Genomic DNA, 17,801 nt, shown 5'->3' on the forward strand with positions numbered 1-17,801 from the left:
GTCCTTAAAATAAAAATCACTCCCACTATGGCCACTACATTGACTCACCAGATTTTACTGGTCAGTTTTGAGAATCTTCTCTTATGTGGATAATCCAGGCAAAATCCTGGGAATACACAAATAATATTGAATCTAAAAAGAATTATAATGCCATGCCTGTGAATATTTCTTAAAATGTTTTAAAAACCTTTTTGAACTTTTTGTAGTTTGGTTTACCCTGAAGTAGAGTCCTATTTATTATTTATTATTTTTGGATGGCAAAGATTTTTCCTATAGGTTATTTTAAGAGGAATTAAAACTATTTTAGAATCTACCCTCATAGGTTAGTTGTGTTTATAAGACAAATGTACAATATTTGATAGCAATGAATAATTTTATAAATAATTTATTGAGTAAAACACTAGAAAGGATAAGATTTAAACATGCAGTTACAGATCTGTCAGCAGAGAGCTAAAATCCATGAAAAGTCTGCTATCACCTCACAGTCATACTTCAGCATATATACATTTCAGTTATAGTCCTTTGTTCATAGATTTTCACAGCAACTGGAACAATAATAAAGTATTTCATATTCAGGTTATTCTGAACAAGCAAGAGATTGCAATCTCATAATTCATGTTGTTAAAAGGTAGTTTTCCAAAGGACAGATTTGATGTTGTGTAATGGAATCTAAAGAAAAAGAAAACAAGTTGATTAGTTAGTAGAGCTAAATCGCAAAAATCTAGGCCTAGTTCAAACTTAGTTTTGAGTATCTTTTCTGCTAGGATTACCATTTGGCTTCAGAAAAAGGAGGATGGATTGAGACATCTGGATTTTACTTTAATTGAAAGCAATGGATGTCTCAATCCATCCTCCTTTTTCTGGAGCCATATGGTAACCCTATTTTCAATAAAACAGGATGATTCAGGATTTATCATATCAGAAACGGTCACTTGGGGGTTAGGGCAGCGGAAGAAAGGGAGCAGTTAAAGTGAAGAACTCATGTATCATAAAATCATATTTCTTTATAACAGGGATGGTGCAATGATGCCAATACCTCAGGTTTAGTAAACAATTCAATATTTGTCTTTAATATAATTTGTTTTAGTGAAAGCATATGTGCAATTTGTTGTCAGTATGTATCCTTTATTATTTTGTGAAGTCACAACTGTTTATGAATTTATTCTTATAGTCTTTTAGGGGGAAACTCTATAAATGGTTCCAAAACAATTTGGCGCTAAGCATTATTCTATAAATGGTGCTTGCCTTATGTAGACTAGCACTTAGGCATGGATCCTACACTTAACTTTTGGGTCCCGGACATACACCTGCTGAAACCAGGTATAAATGCTGGCACCCAAGTTAAGTTAGGCTATTTCTGTAATTCCATGTGCAACTTTTCAAAACACCCCTGACACGTCCCTGTAATTCCATGTGCAACTTTTCAGAACACCCCTGACACGTCCCTGTTCACACTCTTCAGATATGCACTATGAGAGTTAACCTTTTCAAACTGTTTGGCCACCTTAAAATCATCATATACAATCACACCCAAGTCCTGCTCTTCTGTCATGTGCATAAGTTCTTCACTCCCTAAACTGTACCGTTCCCTCGGGTTTTTGCAGTCCAAATGCATGGCCTTGCATTTCTTAGCTCTAAATTTTAGCTGTCATACTTTAAGCTTTGCCAAATTTTAGCTGCCATACTTCAAGCTTTGCCAGGCCTTTCTTCATGTTATTTACACCATCCAGGGTGTCTACTCTATTGCAGATTTTGGTATCATCCGCAAAGAGGCAAAACTTACTCAACAGCCCTTCAGCAATCTACTATAATAAAACGCTAAGCGCGCATGCGTACTCCTACCTGCGTGATCCGTAGGTCCATGACCGGCAGGAGTGCGCATGCGCACTTAGCTGTGCCAGTAGCTGTCAGAGAAATTGAAAAGCGCTGGCTTCCCTGCTGTCCACCTCCTCAAGCCATCGAAGCGGCAGTCCTCCATACAGGAAATACGGCCCTACCGGCCGAAGTTTATTTTTAAGTTAAAAGCTGCGGCGACGCCTCCTCTCACAAGCCGCATTTGCGTTAGAGAAGGCTTCCGACACAGGCGGGGATTGTGAGAGGAGCTGCCGCAGCACCTTTAAACCTAAAAATAAACTCCGGCAAGGGACTAAGGGAGCAGGCCAGACCACAGGAAGGGAAGGTGGGGGTAGGGGGGAAATGCTGCTGCTGATGCACAGGGACGTGGCGGGGGAGGGAAATACCACTGCTGCTGCACAGACAAGTGGAGGGGGAGGGAAATACTGCTGCTGCACAGGGAAGTGGGGTGGGGGGAGGGAAATGCTGCTGCACATGGAAATGAAGGGGGAGGGAATGCTGCTGCGGTGCTGCACAGAGAAATGGGGGGAGGGAAATGCTGTTGCTGCACAGAGAAGTGGGGTGGGGGGAAATACTGCTGCACAGGGAAATGGAGGGGGAGGGAATGCTGCTGTGGCTGCTGCATAGGGAAGTGGGGGGGAGATAAATGCTGCTGCTGCATAGGGGGCAGGGAGAAAGACAGACAGACAGATAGCTGGAGGGAGAAAGAAAGAAAGATAGACAGCGGGAAGGAGACAGAAAGAAAGGAAGAAAGACACAGGGGCAGGGAGAGAGACAGAAAGACAGACAAAGGGGACCAGGGAGAAAGAGACAGAAAGAAAGAAAGACAGTGGGAGGGAAAGAGACAGAAAGAAAGAAAAAAAGACAGACATATATTCTAGCACCCGTTAATGTAACGGGCTTAAACACTAGTATTGTTTATAAAAATGTTTGAAAGAACAGGCCCAAGAACAGAACCTTGAGGCACACCACTGGTAACTCTCTTCTTCATAGCAATCTCTATTGACCACTACCCTCTGTCGCCTTCCACTCAACCAGTTCTTCACCTAGCCTGTCATTTTGGGACCCATCACGAGGACACTCAGTTTATTTATTAGATATCTGTGTGGAACACTGTCAAAGGCTTTGCTAAAATCTAAATACACATCATCTAGCGCACTCCCTCTATCCAATTCTTTGGCCACCTAGTCAAAGAAATGATCAGATATGTCTGACAAGACCTACTTCTAGTGAATCCATGTTGTCTTCGGGTCCTGTAATCCACAGGATTCCAGAAACTTCACCATTCTCTGTTTTAAAAGCATTTCCATTAATTTGCTTACCACAGTTATCAGACTTACCGGCCTGTAATTCCCTACTTCCACTTTTATGGAGAGGGACCACATCCGCCCTTCTCCAGTCCTCCGGTACCACTCCTAACTCTAGAGACTCATTGAAAAGCCACCAGAACTTTCCTAAGTTCCTTCAGCACCCTCGGATATATACTATCTGGCCCCATCACTTTATCTACCTTAAATTTAGCTAGCTCCTCATGAACACAACCCTCTGAAAATCCACCATCCCTATTCACATTTGTCTTCTGTGATCCTGCTCCGGGATCTTCAGCCGTGAACATAGAACAGAAATATTTGTTAAGCAATTCAGCTTTTTCTTTATCAGCTGCTACATATTCCTCCCCTTCACTTTTGAGTCTTACAATGCCACTTTTGTACTTCTTCCTATCACTGATATATCTAAAAAATGTTTTGTCTCCCCATTTTAATGTTAGCTATTTTTTCTTCCATTTGTATCTTTGCTTTCCTGAAATCTCAACCAGCCTCTCTTAACTTTTCCAGATAATTTTGCCTGTCTTCCTCTTTCTGTGATCTTTTGTGGTTTATGAAAGCTAACCTCTTATTCCTTACCTTCTCAGCTTCTACTTTTGAGAACAGAGCGGCCTTCTTTTTCTCTTACTTTTACTTACTTGGCTCACAAAAAGATTTGTCCCCCTTACAATAACTCCTTTCAGTTTTGCCCTCTGCATTTTTACTCCTTTCAGACATTCCCATCCAGATAACAATTCCTTGACGTAAACCCCATCTAAACAAAGTTAATTTTTTAGAAATTTAGAACCTTTACTTTTGAATGAGTCCTCTTTATACCAGTGTTCTTCAACCACCGGTCTGTGGACTGGTGCCGGACCGCAGAACTTTGATGCCGGTGCATCGGGCCCGAAAAAGTGTTCTTCAACCGCCGGTCTGCGGTGCGGTCGAGGTGGCCTTATCTTTGGGCTGGCTCCCTCTTCCTCACTGCTGCATTGCACAAAGCTGCGGGCAGTGGCTCCTACGTCTGAACCGGAAGCCTTCTCTCTGATGTCGCAACGTCAGAGGGAACGATTCCAGAAGAGGTGCAGGATGTGTGAGGAGCAGCTGCCTGCGGCTTTGTGCACTGCGTCAGTGAGGAAGAAGGAGCCGGCTCAAAGATAACACCAGGGGCGGAATAAAACAGCCAGGCGGGAGCAGGCCAGAAGGTAAGGCATAGCATAGAGGGAAGGAGACTACAAAGGTAGGGGGAATTATTTTATTTTTTAATTTAGTGATTGAATTGTGTCAATTTTGAGAATTTATATCTGCTGTCTGTATTTTGCACTGTTCTGGAAGAAATGTATTTGTTTCTTTTTCTCTGGGGTTGTACTGCATGCAGAGTCTTGCATCTTAGGGTTTGTTTGTATATATTAGTATTTTTAGTTTTTGATTCCACGTTTGCAAATTTCCTTCCTGGAAGCCGATATGTGGAGTCCCGCAAGGCTCACCCCTCTCTCCTATCCTTTTCAACATTTACATGTCCTCTTTGAAACTCCTTCATCTATCCCCCCTGGAAACTCTCTACACCTATGCTGATGATATCCTCATCCTCCTTGAGACCGACTTGAACCTCACTAACCTCGCTGAGAACATATCCGCATGTATAATGAACCTTCAATCCTGGGCACATTCTGTACAAATGAAATTGAACGAGTCCAAAACAAAACTACTTTGGCTCGGCCCAATATTAGGTCATTTACCCACCTCCACCCCATTATCTTCCGGCTCCACTCTTCAGCTTGAGTTTTCAAGCAAAGTCCTTGGAATCATCATAGACTCCTCTCTCTCCTTCAATGATCACTTCAACTTCTTGGTAAAAAAATGCTTCTTTAGTCTTCATATGCTGAGGAAAGTGAGATCGTACTTTCATCATTCTCACTTCGTCGTCCTTGTTCAATCCACCATCCTCTCTAGACTGGATTATTGCAACTCCATCTATTTAAGCCTAACTAAAAAAAAAAACGCCATAGACTTCAGCTAATCCAGAACGCCGCGGCCAAGCTTATTTTCGCTAAAGGCAAGTTCGACCACGTCTCCCCACTCCTGTCCAAACTTCACTGGCTCCCAGTTCACTCCAGAGTCCTCTTTAAATGTGCCTGTTTAGCTTTCAAGATCCTACATGGCATCCTCCCTTCCGTTATCCCACTCTTCTGGAACTCCTCTAACCCTAATTCCACTAGATCCTCCCAAAAACTGAAACTATCATTTCCCTCTGCAAAAGGTATTTCCCGCGTAGGAAAACTAGGAACATCCCTCCCCTTTAGAACCACAGAACTCTGGACCAACCTCACATCCCCGCTCAGAATTTCAAGCTCCCTCCAATCCTTCCGCAAACACCTGAAATCTTGGCTCTTTTCAAAAATCTAACACCTCCCGCTCTTTGGTACCCTGTCCCTCTTTATCTTCCTAGCTCCTTTCCTATAACCCTTCATTGTAGCTCCTTTTCAACCTAACCCTGTAAACCGTGCTGAGCTCTACGCTTGTGGAGATGGTGCGGTATACAAACCTAAGGTTTAGTTTAGTTATCTGTTTTCTGGTAGCAATGAATGTTGAGAAGCACAAAACAAATATAATCACCAATGGCAAATTTAGGAATATAGCTTTGTGTAGTTTAATTTTGGGGTTAACCATTATGTGTTAATAAGCTTATGTTGTGTGTGTATATATGAAAAATGAATGGAAAAAATTTGGGTTATAATTAGTACTATTATGGAGGCGGGGGTCTGGTGCGGAGATGGGCGGGGTCTGGCCCACGACTTAGCCCAGTGTTATTCAACTGCCCGTCCACATACCAGTGCCGGTCCACAAAATAATTCTTTTATTTCCGCCGGTCCATAGGTGTAAAAAGGTTGAAGAACACTTTGCTAAGCAATCAGTCATCCTAAACCAGGTGTTTCCACACTTGTTTGGTGACACCACAGCCAGAAAGGTTTTCAGAATAACCATAAGAAATATGAATGAGATATAATCTGCATATGTTTGAGACCAAGTATATGCAAATTTATCTAATGCTTATTCATTCTGGATATCCTGAGAAACTAAATAGGTCTGGAATCATCAAGACACTTTTACGAAGCCATGTCCTCCACCATTCTACTTAAATCTGATATTTCAGAGGAAATAAACTTTCTTACCTAGTATCCATTTTTCTGATAAATACTTCACTTCAGGATGTTTCTTTCCTGTGTAATCTCCAATGAAGATTTTTGCTTGCCGTACTGTCTTGCAAACTTTCCCCCTACACAGCTGCACCAGTTCAGTAAGGTTGTGACAAGGTGGTTGACTGTTCAAGGATATATACATAGCAGGCTGTTCTGAAAACAGGTCATGCTGGAATCCTCCCGCTGATAGGTGGCATTGCAGTCTGCAAATCTGTTGCAAAGAAATAAAAGAAATTTTACAAATAAACTGTATCCATGTTCTGTTGTATATTGTTATAATTGTGGCCCAATATCTATTTGCATTTAAGAGCCTTTCTGTTTGTGCATTCATCAAGAATCATGATGCTTATCTTCTAGCAATTACATTTATTTTCCTGTGTAGGCTACATAAGAACATAAGAAGTTGCCTCCGCTGGGTCAGACCATAGGTCCATTGTGCCCAGCAGCCGGCTCCCGCGGCGGCCCATCAGGTCTATGACCTGTAAGGTGATCCTTTGCCTAAAACCCTTCAATCCCCTTTATCCCTCTATCTATACCCTTACATAATCCTATCTATACCTCTATCTATCCCTCAATCCCCGCATCCATCAGGCTAGGTAAAGATGACATATGAAAATATTTTTATAACTTTGGCACTGTGTCATGCATTTTTTTTTTTCTCTGCGACTGTCAATAATGTTAAAGACACCCTTGTGTCAGGAAGACGAGCCTTTTATTTTCTGTTACCACTCCATCGCTTCTTGTGCTAGGATTTATTTTATTTTCCAAAATTTAATATATATACATCACTATAATGATCATGGCATCTTATAATAGAAAAACATTCATAGCGATGACAGATGTATAAGTAATTAGGATTATTTTATTATATTTGGTTTCTTCTTCTTTATCATTATAACACTTCTCTCTTGATGTGGGCTAGATAGAATTTCTTGGAATAATATATATAATTTTTGAATGCTATTTTTATACATTTGCATTGAAAAAAAAATAAACAAACATTCTCATATAAACCTTGAAAAATATGATCATCCTTTGTTAAATAACCAGGTCTTCCACCTCTTTGTATATCTTAAATGGTAATGTTCCATAATTATTCTATGGAGCAAGCAGAAAGTTTTTTTTACCCTTCTTTAAGTCTACTGTCCTGTGACACTTGCATGACCCTGCCCTCTGTGCATGGACTCTTCTTGGTGAGTTTCTACTTTACCAATTTACTCTCCTTTTAATTTTATGAGACGTGCCACCACTATTTCACAGACCTCATTGATCTGTCTTACATCATCATATCCAGGACAATTCTCAATGTTCAATTAGGAGGCACTGCTATACACTCCTTCCCCTCCCCAATGACCCCAATATACCAATTCCTCGTGCTTCTACTGACCTTCCTCATCCCAAACCACTTAACACCCCAGCAACACGCCACTCACTTTTCATCTCATACTCCTGACTGTCTCCCACCCTTTTCTCAGCCCTACAGCTACTACACTATTTTCCTCTCATTCATCCACATCTACTTTACCTGTATGTATCTCAACCACAGTGCAACTCCCATGCCTCTCCCACACTAACTTGTATTCTCCTACTCCTTCTCTTTCTCTCTACAGGGGACATCAATCCTAATCCCGGTCCTACCAATCAGCCATCAGCATACTCATGAGGATCACACCACAATGTAACCAATCATATTTCTGTTCCTCTTTTCCCTACTTCCTCCCTGCCCTTCTCATGCATCCAGAGGAATGCCTGCTCTATCTCCAACAAGCTTACCTTCTTCCATGACTTCTATCTCGAGAACTCTCCATCTGCTAGCACTAACTGAAACCCGGATCCATCCCAAAGACTGCTTCAGCTGCTGCCCTATGTCATGGAGGGTACCTTTTCTCACATATACCTCGCCTAGATGGTCATGGAGGCCGTGTTAGACTCTTACTCTCACCATTTTGTAATCCCTTCTTCTGCCTCAATCCCAATCTCCGCATTCTTTTATACTGCATGCATTTTATATTTTATGTATTTCTTCCACTAGATGCCTTCAATTGCTATCTTTTTAAATAACTTGTACTGTTTGTATCTTATCCAATTGTTGTGAACCGCTTAGAACTCTCAGGTATAGTGGTATATAAAAATAAATTTATTATTATTATTATTATTACTGTTCTCCTTCCTTTGACGGCCACTCCATCCGTCTATTGTTCCTTTACCTATCAGAGTATCAGTCATTTATCCTAGGACAAGCAAGCAGCCTATTCTCACATATGGGTGACGTCATCCACGGAGCCCAGTATGGACAGCACGAAAAGTGTACTGTCACTAAGTTTCAAGAAACTTGTGACTGCCCACACCGCACATGTGCGAGTGCCTTCCCGCCTGACGCCTACTCGTGGCACCTCGGTTCCTTGTTTTCCGTGGAGTGAAGAAGTCTGTTTTTGACTGAACTCTGTTCAGCTGGCATTGCCTTCCCGCTTTGCATTTCTTTTTTCCTAGTTGTAGTCTAGTTTTATTTTTGTTTGTATAGTTAAAAAAACAATATAGATATATATAATAAATATATATAGTAAAACCTTGGATTGCTAATAACTTGGTTTGCAAGTGTTTTGCAAGACAAGCAAAACATTTGATTACATTTTAGCTTGATATACAAGCAATGTCTTACAATACAAGTGCATACAGTATACACACATCACAATTGAGCCAATGGTTCTCTCTATGACACTGCAAGAGTGTAGTGACTGTTCTAAACAAGCAAAGTCTTGCAATACGAGTACATACAGTATATTGTACACAGGGCAGGATTAATTCGCCGAGGGCTCCTAGGCACACAAGTACAATGGGCCACCTGCCCCCGCCCACCCCACCATACGCCCAGGCAGAAACAGGAAGCTGCATCAGAGGGAAGTTTTGAGCAAGCAGCACTGCTTGCACAATTACAATTCCCATTGCCTTTCTTACCCGTGTTGCTTGCTTGTCTTACTTTCCATCGATGGGGGGGGGGGCGGTATTGCCGATCGGAGTGGGTGGGGCCCGCGCTGCCGATTGGGGGGGGGGGCGTTGCCACTCGATGCTGGAGAGGCCCATCGCCGTTTAAAAAAACGATGTTGATGCCCTCCTTCATCGGGCCCCCCTGACCATTTCGGGCCCTAGGCACGTGCCTACTTGGTAACATAGTAACATAGTAGATGACGGCAGATAAAGACCTGAATGGTCCATCCAGTCTGCCCAAACTGATTCAATTTAAATTTTTTTATTTTTTTTAAATTTTTCTTCTTAGCTATTTCTGGGCAAGAATCCAAAGCTTTACCCGGTACTGTGCTTGGGTTCCAACTGCCAAAATCTCTGTTAAGACTTACTCCAGCCCATCTACACCCTCCCAGCCATTGAAGCCCTCCCCTGCCCATCCTCCACCAAACGGCCATACACAGACACAGACCGTGCAAGTCTGCCCAGTAACTGGCCTAGTTCAATATTTAATATTATTTTCTGATTCTAAATCTTCTGTGTTCATCCCACGCTTCTTTGAACTCAGTCACAGTTTTAGTCTCCACCACCTCTCTCGGGAGCGCATTCCAGGCATCCACCACCCTCTCCGTAAAGTAGAATTTCCTAACATTGCCCTTGAATCTACCACTCCTCAACCTCAAATTATGTCCTCTGGTTTTACCATTTTCCTTTCTCTGGAAAAGATTTTGTTCTACGTTAATACCCTTCAAGTATTTGAACGTCTGAATCATATCTCCCCTGTCTCTCCTTTCCTCTAGGATATACATATTCAGGGCTTCCAGTCTCTCCTCATACGTCTTCTGGCGCAAGCCTCCTATCATTTTCGTCGCCCTCCTCTGGACCGCCTGGTGTATTGGTTAATCCTGCCCTGACTGTACACACGTCACATCATCACAACTGAGCCAATGGTTCTTCTCTCCCTGACGCTGCAGGAGTGTAGTGACTGTTCTAAGCGAGGTCTTGCAATACAAGTACGTATAGTATTTTATATGAAATTTTGGGGGTTGTGGAACGAATAATCCGAGTTTCCATTATTTCCTATGGGGAAATTCGCTTTGATATACAAGTGCTTTGGATTACAAGCATGCTTCTGGAACAAATTATAGTCGCAAACCAAGGTTTTACTGTATTTCTTTTTCTTTTCTTCAGCCTTGGGCTTCGGCCCTGAGGTTATTTTCCCTGGTGGGATTTCATTTAACCATTGAGATTTTTCCAATGTCAAAACCTATGACGGGGTTTAAAAAGTGCTGCAGGTGCCAGAGGCCTATTTCCATAACCGACCCACATAATTGGTATCTTCAATGTTTGGGCCCTGATCATCAAATTGAATTGTGTGTTAAGTGTTCCACCTTGCAAAAGCATTCTCTTAAAGCCCGTCATATCCAACGGGAGAAGCTGTTCGGCTCTGCTATGGACATCAGAAAAACTTTGAAGCCGTTGCCTTTGAAAACTCTTACATTGGCATTGACATTGGGAAATCTCCTAGCATCAGGAAAGCCAGTCTCTGAACCATCCTCTTCCCAGCAAGTGTCGCAGGTCTCTCCAGCATTGATGCAGGCCACGCATCGATCTAAGGATCTGCAGGTTGTCTCTCCTCCTAGGTGTGCATCCTCATCGAGGTCACTCTCTCTGAGACAACCTGTTACACAGATAGTACCGGCTGGTGAGCCATCAGTGCTGGTGCATGCAGGCCAAAAGAGCTGCAGGTTGTTCTCCCATAAGGGGGGGCATCTTCAGCAAAGTCGCCCATCCCGAAGCAACCTGCTGCACCGATGGTATTGGCTACTGAGCAATCGCTACTGATGCACTCTTTTCGAGAGAAGCTCAATGAATTCTTTCACAGGGAGATTGCCACTGTTTTTATGTCGCATTGCGTGCATCTCCTACACTCAACTCCCTTGGTACCAGCCCAACCTGATCATGCCACTGCGAGGCATCAAAATACTGCTCAGGGATCTTCTATGTCTCTGTGCTGATCTTCCTCCAGGCATGGTTCTTCACATCAAAGTTCTACTGCTTCTCAACAATGCTCCCTTTCGAGACTTAAAGCTGCTAGTTTGGCCCATAAGTCCTCTTCTTCTCTGAGGCGTTCCAGACCAAGACATTGGAGTTCATCTTTTACTCGATCTCCTCTTTCAAAGAGGCATCAGGCATTCACTTCTGCCTCTTCATCGGACCGGTACTGAAAACATCCCAGGACTTCTTCTAGACATTTTTCCCCAGAAATGTTCTCTGACTCAAAGTCTGACTCAGAGTGTGTTTTTTTTCCCTCTCGGAACCTGTCTGCTGGTGCAGCTATTCCCAAAAGAAGATCTTCTCATGAAGAATTCTCCTTTGCAATTATGCAAAGATTTGTCTCTTTCAGTGGAGTCTGATGCCTCATTTAATGCTTAATTTCACAATATATTGAACTTTTGTGGACCTTCCAAAAATCTCTTCAAATTGCCATTGCATGAACTGCTTAAACAAATCCTTTTCAGAAACTGGGAGATGCCTTTGACTGTCAAGGCTACTTTGGGAAGATGAATTCGCTTTACAGAATTTTCTCTATTCCAGGATTTGATAGTCCATAACTTCCTTATCATTCATTATTAGTGGAATTTACTCTTAAAAAATATTTTCCTACCAGAGTTCATGCCTCATTGCCTCTGGGACTTGAAGGCTTTATGGACAAGTTTGGTCATCGCCTTTATCAAAACTCTATGCTGTTGAGCAGAATCCTTAATTACACTTTCTATATGTTTTTGTATCTTCAACAACATGTTCAATGGTTGACCGACTTTGAGCAATACATTTCTTCAGAGCATCTTCTGGAATTTCAGTGGACTATTCACACTCTGTCACAGACGTATCTTCCAAGACATATCTTCTAAAATCACTCTCTGAAGCTTTTCAACTGTGTTCCAGAGTGTCTGCTATGTTAGTAGCTATGAGATGCCTAGCTTGGCTTAGACTCTCTGATATAGACCTCAATATTCAAAATAGATTGGCCAATATTTCATACCTAGGGAAGGAGCTTTTAGATGAGCACATTGAGGTTGCTGCACAAAAATTAGCTCAACATGAGAAGACTTAGAATACTTTAAATAAAACAAAGTCTAACCCCCTCGTCTGTGAAACTGTACTAGCAGTTTCTAGCGCAGGGAGACGCGCTGAATGTCCCGCGCTGCTCCCGACACTCATAGGACACTCATTTTAATGATCGGGAATTTTCATTTTGTTCACATGTTCATAAATCAAATAGTCCAAAAGGTGACACAATCATCCATAAATCCAATCATTTTCTCTGATCATGGTGGTGTGTGGATTTAATTTAAATTTGCTGAACTGGATAACAGTAGATCTGTATGGAGATTCGATAATACATTGATTGCGGATTCAAATTTCCTTGAAGAATTTAAGTTAAAAATGATTGAATTTTTTCAAATTAACACCTCAGAAGAAATTACCATAGAAGTGTTATGGGATGCATTTAAGGCTACCATGAGAGGCAATATTATTTCATATTCTGCATATATTAGAAAACAACTTAAAAAACAATTTTCTAATTTGGAAAAAGAAATTAAAAATCTGGAGTCTAAATTGATTGATAAATGGGAGCACAGTACTCTACAAGCTATATTAAAAGCAAAAGGTAAATATAATGAGATATCTTCAAAATTGGTAAGGAAAGATTTGTTTTCCCCACAAACTCTGTATTATGGAAACTCAAATAAGGCGGGAAGATTATTGGCAAATTATCTTAAAGAAAAGAAGAACAAAAATTATTGCAATTAAGGATGAGAAAGGTGATACACATACTCAAATTGGAAGTATTTTAAGTCAATTTCTAAATTTTTATAAAGACCTATATTCTTCTGAGCCTTATGAGGATAGGGAAAAAGATGGATTAGAATTTTTGAAATTAATTAATGGTCTGAAAATTCCTGAGCATATTTCATTAAAAGAATTGGAAACAGCGTTGAAGTCTCTTAGAGTTGGATCCGGCTCCAGGTGGTGATGGTTTCAAGGTAGAGTTTTATAAATCATTTCAAATTACCCTATTACCTCAGTTATTAAATTTATATCAGTTTCAACTAACTAAGGGTTGCATTACAGGTACTATGGCAGATTCATTAACTATAGTTTTGCCAAAGCCAAATAGAGATCCCACTTTCAGCAAACAAAGGAGATACAGGGTATTCCTTACTCAGATCGGGAATACAAGATCTCTGCATATGCAGATGATATACTGCTTCATTTGAGAAATCCAGAAACATCCATTCCATGTTTACTTGATTTGATAGAAAAATTTGGAAAATTTTCAGGATATAAAATAAATTGGAGCAAATCAGAAGTTCTTCCACTTAATGTGCATTGTACAAAAGGCTTGTTTGATTCATTCTCCTTTGTATTGAAGGAAGATGGACTAAAATATTTAAGTATTTGGATAAAAAACACGCTGGAAGATACAATAAAAGAGAATGAAAAATTTTTATTACAGAAGGTAACAGAAATGTGCGAGCAATGGAATCCTTTACATCTTTCTTGGTGAGGGAGAGTTCAAACTATCAAAATGATGATATTGCCTGTGGTTTGTTATCAAATGGGTATGATACCAGTTTTTTTTCAGGGGTCATTTTATAAAAAATTAAATCGTATTCTTACAAAATTTATTTGGCTGGGTAAAATTCCTAGAATTGCTTTAGTATCTCTACAAAAGCCAATTACAGAGGGAGGGGTAAATTTTCCCAATTTTTATAGGTATTCTGCGCAAGGATATGTATTGGGTCCTCCCAGAGCTCATTGATAATACCCCAGATTGGCTGTGGTTGGAATGGCGACTCATGTTTCCTCTACGTTTATGTCATGTTCTCAGCATCAAAATGCCTAGATTGTATAAAGATAACAGAATATTAGTGGATACATGGAAAACCTTACGATATGTCAGTAATTTAACAGCTATTCCAATCTATAAATCGACGAATCAAACTATATGGCTAAACTCCAAGATTCAAATTGGCGGATTTAAGGTCATCTGGAAGCATTGGATGATAGCAGGTATACGGATTTTAGATGATGTTATTTCAAATGGTAAATTGCTTGATTTTTCATAGTTGCAACATAAATATGGTCTTAATAAATCACAAAGTTTTATATGGTTGCAATTGAAGCAAGCCATTCAGGTAGGGTTCCCTGAATGGAAAAATCTTAATACACAATATAGCTTGGAATTTTTATGCTTTCAGGCGGATTTTCTGGGACACCAGGCCGCACAGTGGTATAAATTGATAAACAAATCTGTGAACAAAAAGCCTAAAATTGGTCTTAGGGATATTTGGAGCATTGAGATTAAGCATCAAATTTCCGCATCTCAATGGCCAAAAATTTGGTCTTGGAGAATGAGATGTACGGTGTCCGCATCTATGAGACAAACTTGGTTTTTCCTTTTGCATAGAGCATTTTGGACCCCAGTTAGATTACAAAAGTTAAATAGCTCTAAGTCTAATAGATGCTGGCATTGTAATCTTGAAGCAGGGACTCTAGATCATTTGTTATTCTATTGTCCCTTTATCATGGCCTTTTGAAAATCAATTTGGGACCAAATAAATTATTTATTGGAGAATCATGTGGCATTATCGTATGATACAATTCTATTTGGTATGTCAATGAGAACAAAGAGCCAAATTTCATCAAACAATAATAAACTTTAATTAATTATGACAGGAGTCGCCATACAACATATCACAAGTATTAGAAGAATTGCAATAGACTCAATTATAATTTCTGGTGGAATTTGTTGTGTCACATTTATAAAATGGAAAGAACAATTGCTATATAAAAAGGGATTTATAATAAACTTAAAAAGATCTGGGGGCCATTGACAAATTATTGTAATGAATAGATACAATTTTTCCATTATAAGTACAATTGCAAATGTAGGGGGGCTGGTTATATATTTTATTAAATGTCTGGATCAATAGAAAATAATATTTATATTTATATGATATTTTTGATTGATTTAGTTAAGGGATGGGTGGGAAGAAAGGGAGTAAACTTTATGTATTGAATGTTATAATAGAAAGAAATTCAAGTGATGTATTCAATTTCAAATGTTTTATTATTTGTACACTTGATGTAAGATGAAAAAAATGGATAAAGAATTATTAAAAAAAAAAAAAAAAGAATCTTTGGCTCTAGGAAAGTACTCGACATACATCTTTCAATCAGAAATTACCATTTTGTTCTAGACAATCTTCTCCTCTTTGTCTAGCAATGGCAGCCTTTCACCTGCTGTCCGTACTGGGCTCCTTGGATGACGCCACCCATATGTGAGAATACCTTTCTGTTGTGTCCGGATAACACCTGTTACCATAAGTAACTGTGCTTTACCGACCTCCTGATAAGTCCTTCTCCTTCCTCATTGACTTTAACTCCTGGCTCTCCTTCTTTCTTTTTAATTCTTTATTTAAATTTTAAACTTTTGACATCATCATTAGTCAAATAAGAAAAAAATACAGTGTTAACAGAAATATTTCTTACAAGAAAACTTCTTGGAAATTTAAACAATGATATAATTCATCACATAGTAACATAGTAGATGATGGCAGATAAAGACCCGAATGGTCCATCCAGTCTGCCCAACCTGATTCAATTTAAATTTTTTTTTTTTTTTTCTTCTTAGCTATTTCTGGGCGAGAATCCAAAGCTTTACCCGGTACTGTGCTTGGGTTCCAACTGCCGAAATCTCTGTTAAGACTTACTCCAGCCCATCTACACCCTCCCAGCCATTGAAGCCCTCCCCTGCCCATCCTCCTCCAAACGGCCATGCACAGACACAGACCGTACAAGTCTGCCCAGTAACTGGCCTAGTTCAATCTTTAATATTATTTTCTGATTCTAAATCTTCTGTGTTCATCCCACACTTCTTTGAACTCAGTCACAGTTTTACTCTCCACCACCTCTCTCGGGAGCGCATTCCAGGCATCCACCACCCTCTCCGTAAAGTAGAATTTCCTAACATTGCCCTTGAATCTACCACCCCTCAACCTCAAATTATGTCCTCTGGTTTTACCATTTTCCTTTCTCTGGAAAAGATTTTGTTCTACGTTAATACCCTTCAAGTATTTGAATGTCTGAATCATATCTCCCCTGTCTCTCCTTTCCTCTAGGGTATACATATTCAGGGCTTTCACAATGTATAATTAGTCCTCAATAAGTGGTGGAGCTGTAAATGGACTGAAAATATTAAAAGGAAACTTTAAGAAAGGAAAAATAAGATGGAGCTAGTAGGTGTCAGAACATATCCTCTCTGAGCTTATACCAGGGGTGTCCAACCTTTTGGCTTCCCTGGGCCGCATTGGCCAAAAAAAATGTTTGTGGGGCCGCGCAAAAGCTGCAGCAAGACAGAGGGAGCCGGCAAGACGGTAAACACCCGGAGGTGCATTGCCCTTGACCGGGGCCGCACAAAATACTTCATGGGGCTGGACACCCCTGGCTTATAATGAGATGAAACAGGTTCACTTAGTAATTACAGATTGCCCATGGACAGATATAAATCTAGAGAGCTGCTGGGGTTCATAGAAAACATATCGATTGTCTTGATAGACCATAACACATTTACAGGGGTACCTCAGGACAAATGTTGCGCCCAACTGCAATGCCTGGGGTCTCATGATGAGGAATTGTTTCCTTCTCTTGTGTAGTACGAGATACATCAGGGAATATCCTTACAACATTAGACATAAAGGAAACATCTTTATATTTGAAAAATAATTTTAACATCCATTCCCTGTCTGAATCTATAGTGAACTGTACCACCAATGTAGCTGTATCCTGCGCTTCAGTTTCCGACCTCTCTAAGAAATTTGTTAAATCCAAACTATCAGCAGATAAATTCTGCTGGTTAGGATTTTGAGATTTAAGTTGCCTAGGAAGGTAATAAATTTTTGAGAGAGGTGGATATGAAGTTTCTGGAACCTTAAGAACTTCAGTTAAATATTTTTTAAACATGTCATGCGCTGATAAAGGAAACTTTTTTGGAAAGTTTATAATCCGAAGATTACATTTCTTGGTGGCATTCTCCAGCATTTCTATCTTGAAATGAAGATTCCTACTATCCTTAATCCAAGTTAAGGCCTGGGTCTCAACTACTTTTACTCTGGAGCCATGTTCATCCACTTTACGCTCAAGACATGAAACTTTATTCTTTAAATCAAAATTTTCAGATAAAACTGCTGTGTAACACTGTGAAAGTTGCTGGAATTGAGTTCCCAATGTGAGTTGCAAATTGGAAATTGCTTCCCAAAGCGTTTCCATGTTGAATTACTTCGGCCTTTGCAGAGGGACAACACTGTTCCCCAAGCCCTCTGTGGAAAATAATGTACCTATAGCCACAGCCGCTTTCTTTTCTGTCAGGAAAAGATCTCCAGTAGCCTGCTGCATCTCACTCTCCGAATGT

At 40.3% G+C, this 17,801-nt stretch overlaps 1 protein-coding gene across 3 annotated transcripts in view; it reads right to left on the reverse strand.

The window, feature by feature from the left end:
* Window positions 1-369: 369 nt before the first annotated feature.
* The window catches only part of MCPH1 (microcephalin 1), a 490,428-nt gene continuing 472,996 nt past the window's right edge, over window positions 370-17,801 (reverse strand). For all 3 annotated transcript variants that reach the window (XM_033937330.1, XM_033937327.1, XM_033937326.1), the window contains 2 exons: window positions 6,332-6,569; window positions 370-669 (listed from right to left, as the gene is read on the reverse strand). In XM_033937330.1, the coding sequence (XP_033793221.1) occupies window positions 614-669; window positions 6,332-6,569 (294 nt within the window). In that variant the 3' untranslated portion in view covers window positions 370-613. The remainder of the gene's footprint in view (window positions 670-6,331; window positions 6,570-17,801) is intronic.

The sequence above is a fragment of the Geotrypetes seraphini genome, chromosome 3 (genome assembly GCF_902459505.1).
Source record: "Geotrypetes seraphini chromosome 3, aGeoSer1.1, whole genome shotgun sequence".
NCBI classification, from domain to species: Eukaryota; Metazoa; Chordata; class Amphibia; order Gymnophiona; family Dermophiidae; genus Geotrypetes; species Geotrypetes seraphini.